Source organism: Nicotiana attenuata, chromosome 2, assembly GCF_001879085.1.
Source record: "Nicotiana attenuata strain UT chromosome 2, NIATTr2, whole genome shotgun sequence".
In the NCBI taxonomy this organism is placed as follows: Eukaryota; Viridiplantae; Streptophyta; class Magnoliopsida; order Solanales; family Solanaceae; genus Nicotiana; species Nicotiana attenuata.
Genome location: NC_031990.1, coordinates 24,466,977 through 24,472,574, shown reverse-complemented (window position 1 = coordinate 24,472,574; position 5,598 = coordinate 24,466,977). Strand labels below are relative to the sequence as shown.

Here is a 5,598-nt window from a genome sequence, read left to right as displayed (position 1 = left end):
CAGGGACCGACGAGGGTTTCTCAACTTTAAAATCGGAAGTAAGATCGCGCGACCCGGGAACACACTCTTCGATGCGTGGCTCCACCGGCGTTTTATCACCGGCCGGCCGCGATGAAGAGGCTTTTTCCTTTTGAGGAACAATTTTTGATGTTTTCGCCAATTTTATATGAGTTCAGAGAAAGAAGAAGACGAAAATTGTTATTTTAAGAAAAGATTGGCAAACAGGATTTGAAGAACCTGCAGAATTGATAAGCTTGAAGAGAGTAGAGGAGTTTTTGAAGATTAGGAGAAATTTTGAAAGTAAAGTTTGAGAAATTATGAAGATGATCTATTTATAATATTTGCTATGACAGTTTGAAAACACTAGTGGTCGACCATCGACTGACGATCATTAATGATTTTGGGAACAGTGCAGACGCGACGCTTCAGTCGCTTCCATCGCTTACGTCATGAGGGTGACGTCATAATTGGTCGAGGTACAAAATCAAAGGCTCAGTTCGTTTCTTCTCATTACACTCCAAGAAATGAGGGGACTATTTGTATACGGTTAAAATCAGGCTTGCTCAATTTTGCCATTAAATCGAGATCAGGGAATAACATCGAGGGTCAGCCCCGTAATGGATCAGGCCAGAGCACGAAGACAAGGTATCGAGTTCGAGAATCGAAGTGCCCGTCGAGACCGAGGTCATCGGCAATCGAGACCTAATATGATCGACTTCGAGCGAAGCGCAATAACGAAAAGGCGGAATATCCGTTACCGGTCGGGGATCACGGCCTAATCTCACAGAACCCTATGACCAACATACACTGCAACTATATATATACTCCTACAACCGAATGGCCAATATGAATAAATTAGTATTACTTCATAGTACTGAAGAGGACCATAATAGAAGTCACAATAATAGCAATGCAACAATAGATTATAGCATAATATTACATGTTTAGTCAGATGTTGAATCTTGAAACAATTAAACATGCTTTCATTTCAATCCAAAGCCAAAAAGCACCATGCTTTAAGTCTCCTATTACTGCTGCTAGCTACTCCATCTTCTACTAAGTAGGAGTATACCATTAATATAATGTACAATTCTTTGCTTGAAAGTTACCTTATAAAGAATTTTAACCCTATATAAAACCCATGATCTTCTCCTCCATTTCTCAACATCTCTATTACTAATCAATGCAAATGGCTTCATCCTCTTTTTCCAAGTTGTCATTTCTTGCCTTATTTTCCATACTTTCTCTTGTGGCATGCACCACGTTTGCTCGCGACTTTTCCATCGTGGGATATTCCCCCGATGACTTGAACAGCATCGAAAACCTCATCAATCTATTCGAATCGTGGATGGAGAAACACAGCAAGATTTATGAGAGCATCGAAGAGAAGTTGCATAGGTTTGAGATTTTCAGAGACAATTTGAAACACATTGATGAGAGGAATAAGATGGTTAGTAACTATTGGCTTGGTTTGAATGAGTTTGCTGATTTGAGCCATGATGAGTTCAAGAAGATGTATTTAGGACTCCAAGTTCAACATGAGAGATCAGAGTCCTCCCCACAAGAATTCACCTATAGAGATTTTGTGGATTTGCCTAAATCTATTGATTGGAGAAAGAAAGGTGCTGTGACTAATGTCAAGAACCAGGGCTCATGTGGTACGTACTCATTTTGTACATTTATATACTTATTTACTTAACAAAAAGGGTACAACTTTAATTTATTTCATGAAAAATGTGGAGTACTACTACAGGTAGTTGCTGGGCATTTTCAACAGTAGCGGCAGTAGAGGGAATAAACCAAATAAAGACAGGGAATTTGACATCCTTATCTGAACAAGAGCTCATCGACTGTGACACAAAATATAACAGTGGTTGCAATGGAGGCCTTATGGATTATGCTTTTCAATTTATTGTCTCTCAAGGTGGTCTTCACAAGGAGGATGACTATCCTTATCTCATGGAGGAAGGCACTTGTGATGAAAAGAGGGTAAGTCAATAATATAGTCCCACACTAAGTCATGATTTCTTCTTATCTACCACCAAAGGATGTGCAGTGGATGGGACTACTGTCTCGAGTTCGAGCCTGGGTATAGAAAAAACTTTGGTAGGGAGCGCTTCCCCGAATGCGGCCTTACGCGGCACGAATCCGGATATAGTCGGGCTCCAATGCGAGTACCGGACACCGGCTGGGAATCAAAAAAAAAAATTCTTCTTATCTGTCCAAACTTTGGTAGACAGAATTATCTGATACCCATATAATTAGTTGAGGTGTACGCAAACTGACTCGAACACTACGATTATCCCAAACAAAACCAAAAAAAAACATGTAGTCTTGGCAGGAATAATGGTACTTAAAAATTCCTAAGTGTGTTATTCATGAACAACCTATTGGGTATTCAATAAATATGAAAGAAGAACCCATGGAGACATAATATAATTAAGTAATTAAAAGTATATTATTTAAGTGAACCCGTGTAGAAGACATAATTTATTTAAATGAATGTTATATGTTGATCAGGATGAATCTGAAGTGGTGACAATTGATGGTTACCGTGATGTACCAGCCAATGACGAACAAAGTCTATTGAAAGCTCTTGCAAACCAACCTGTGAGTGTGGCCATTGAGGCTTCTGGCAGAGATTTCCAATTCTACAGTGGGGTAAAGTTTCTTCTCTTCTCCCTTTTACCCTTTCTCTTTTCCACATATGACACAAATTGTGTTACAAAAATTATTGTCAGAAAATATGTCATTTTTGGTGGTTGGTTGTCAGAAAAATGAAAAAGTTATTTCGCTCAATTGAGCAAAAATCATTTTCCTTCACAGTTATCTCAAATTCTAAATATATACCAATACTTAGACATTATAATCAATTTTTAACACTCAAGAGTTTATCGAAACAATGTCTGATTTGCTAATATTATTATCAATCTTTAATAGGAGTATAATCTTTTTTGAAAAATACTTTTTATCCTCCAACCAAACACTAGAAGACTTCTCTCATTCCCCATACACACTCTTAGTGATAAAGAGAACTCTTGATATTACTTGCAATACAGAGTGAATACTATGACAGCTTTTGATTGCTGCTTATAATACTGAGCGAATACTATTGAAATATATTGGTAGGGTGTGTTTGATGGGCATTGTGGAACTGCATTGGACCATGGAGTGGCAGCAGTTGGATATGGATCCACAAAGGGGACAGACTATATCATTGTCAAGAACTCTTGGGGTCCCAAATGGGGAGAGAAGGGTTTCATCAGGATGAAGAGAAACACCGGCAAGCCTGCAGGAATCTGTGGCATCAACAAAATGGCTTCTTTCCCTATCAAAAAGAAGTGAAAATTTGTTCTACTTTCTTGAATGTTGTTTTGTTTGTAATGTAAAGCATTTTGTTGTCTTTGATTAATAATGTATCAATACAATGTGCTCATTTGATGTGGTGTTTTTAACAAATCATTGCTTTCTTTATTTCTTTAAGATTCAACAAAGCATTTTGAGAATTGCCTGTAGCAGAAAAGGAATTGACAACCACAACATAGGACGTGATAATAGGACATCATAGAATTGCAGTAAAATTCAGACTTAGGTTGAAGATAGATAATTTTGAAAATCGTTCCTAGATTTAATTCCTAGCACTACATCCAGTGATCAATAGCAGCACATTACAAGAGCTGAAATAGAACAAGAAAATCAAACCATGTCCTACGCTTAAAACAAAACAAGAAAGCTAAATTAACAAGACAGAAAATGCAGAATACCTAGCATCAGCAAACTAGCACTTCTCACCACTACATGTTCAAAGCAAAAAGTGCCTCTGGTTCTTATTTCTGCACAACTACAATTACACCGACTAAATTACAACGAGTCCTCAGTGAATTAGTTGACAAGGAGTTCTGCCTCCACAATTGGTCAGGAAAGAGAGCAGAAAAAGTTCATTTCCAAGGCATGCTTGACATTCCTTGCAGATTATTATTGGTGCATACTGGAGCACTCTGATTAAGGGGACTGCCTGGGCCACCAGATGATTCACTATGAGTTCCACGTGATGGTGAGCTACTGCCCCCCATCATAGCACCAGGATTGGCGTTCAGGGGAGCAGGTGACGCATCAAAATGGTTTGCTGATTTCGACTCTTTTCGGCCATCTGCAATGAAGCTACCAACGATAACCTGGAACAGAAGCCATTTAATTAGTGCCGGCTTTGTAAATAAAATCTGTACCACATATCATTCTTAACACAGATGCAACCTAAATAAACAAATGGTAGTTTTAGCACAAGACCCAGACATTCGCCTCTGTGATTATTAGGTCCAAATCATACCTTTGTGTGCACTTTATTTTAAAAAATAAAAAATTATTGATATGGTAAACTTACACAACTCGGAAAGTCAATGATAACTAGTGACAAAACAACTCAAAGAGTAGGGATAATCCTTTTTTCTTAGTTCCTTAACCCCCACCCCCCACCCCCACCCCCCACCCCCCCAAAAGGCCCAAAAAAAAGGGATGATGCTTCTTGCATGCTGCACTCAATTAGAGGAATCAAGGAGGGTGAAGGTTTGGGAATTGAGGAGTTTCCATTTACAAGATATTACATATTTTAATTAATCAAAGATACTAAATGTATATAAACAGCATACTGCACGCATTCTTTTGTTTTTTCCTTCTGCTCCCAATTAACAGAGATACAGCAATAGTGCTTCATGATAAATGATTAAAAGTTAGTATGCATGCTATACAAAGTGATCTTTGACACTGATGAGAAGGCAAACCTGGACTGGTGATGCAGCGGTTAGAACACCCGCCACACAACCACCAAAAATCCGTCCATCAGATCCAGCTAATGATACACTTAATCCACCTGTTCTGCTCCGTTGACCACCAATTTCAGATAGCAGAAATGAACCAGATAGAGATAATATGTCAAACCGTCCCTACAGGAGGAAAAAGGTCAGAAAAGCACTCAATATGCTGTAATAACGCAAGGACAGAATCCAAAAAGAGCGACGCGGAAGAGAAGATTTTTAGCAGCAGATTTGTAAATTCTAGAAGAGACAATCAGCTAATTTCAGGCGCAGAATGAAGTTGAAATCAATAGAATAAGATTAAGAGAGTAAAAAGATGTTATATCCCTCCAGGAAAATGATGAAAAATTGTAACTTTTCTCTTTCATCCTCATAAAGGCAGAGTCATGGGCAATGAGACACATCTTTTATTACATTGGGCTCTACACTAAAGTGTCCCTTAGGAGAGGAGAAGCGCTCAAGATGGGCTTCAACTGCCTTCGCTTCATAGCACCTCGAGCGAGAGACACACTGGATAAAAACCATGTATGCTATGAGCTACTATATTCTTAGCAAATTTTCACATATGAAGATTCAGTTGATATACCAGAAAATTGTTTTTTTTATAAATAAAATTTGATACTTGTTTTTGCTAGAAGATCACTCCGGCGAATTATAGAAAGTACTAATTAAACAATTACAGAAATGAGTGGCATAATCCTAAAATAATTTCATAACCATTTGCAAGCAAAAGAGGAGGGAGGGAAGGGGGGGGGGTGGGGGAAGGGAAGAGAAACTTGACCTTAGC

General features: G+C 38.4%; 2 protein-coding genes across 5 annotated transcripts in view; one reads left to right on the top strand and one right to left on the bottom strand.

The window, feature by feature from the left end:
• On the top strand, positions 1,157-3,474 carry LOC109205595 (cysteine protease XCP1-like). The gene is made up of 4 exons (XM_019368314.1): positions 1,157-1,658; positions 1,754-1,989; positions 2,521-2,661; positions 3,130-3,474. The coding sequence occupies exons 1-4, from the start codon at positions 1,184-1,186 to the stop codon at positions 3,343-3,345; spliced, it is 1,068 nt and encodes a 355-aa protein (XP_019223859.1). The 5' UTR covers positions 1,157-1,183; the 3' UTR covers positions 3,346-3,474.
• The window catches only part of LOC109205603 (AT-hook motif nuclear-localized protein 10-like), a 9,781-nt gene continuing 7,745 nt past the window's right edge, over positions 3,563-5,598 (bottom strand). For all 4 annotated transcript variants that reach the window (XM_019368340.1, XM_019368327.1, XM_019368319.1 and 1 more), the window contains exons 5-6: positions 4,779-4,940; positions 3,563-4,175 (exon numbers count right to left, since the gene is read on the bottom strand). In XM_019368340.1, the coding sequence (XP_019223885.1) occupies positions 3,939-4,175; positions 4,779-4,940 (399 nt within the window). In that variant the 3' untranslated portion in view covers positions 3,563-3,938. The remainder of the gene's footprint in view (positions 4,176-4,778; positions 4,941-5,598) is intronic.

Excerpts from the sequence above, each read along its gene's own strand:
- LOC109205595 (XM_019368314.1), top strand. The coding sequence starts at position 1,184 with ATGCAAATGGCTTCATCCTCTTTTTCCAAGTTGTCATTTCTTGCCTTA. Across the intron at positions 1,990-2,520 it reads GCACTTGTGATGAAAAGAGG|GATGAATCTGAAGTGGTGAC; the intron begins GTAAGTCAATAA and ends TATGTTGATCAG. Across the intron at positions 2,662-3,129 it reads ATTTCCAATTCTACAGTGGG|GGTGTGTTTGATGGGCATTG; the intron begins GTAAAGTTTCTT and ends ATATATTGGTAG.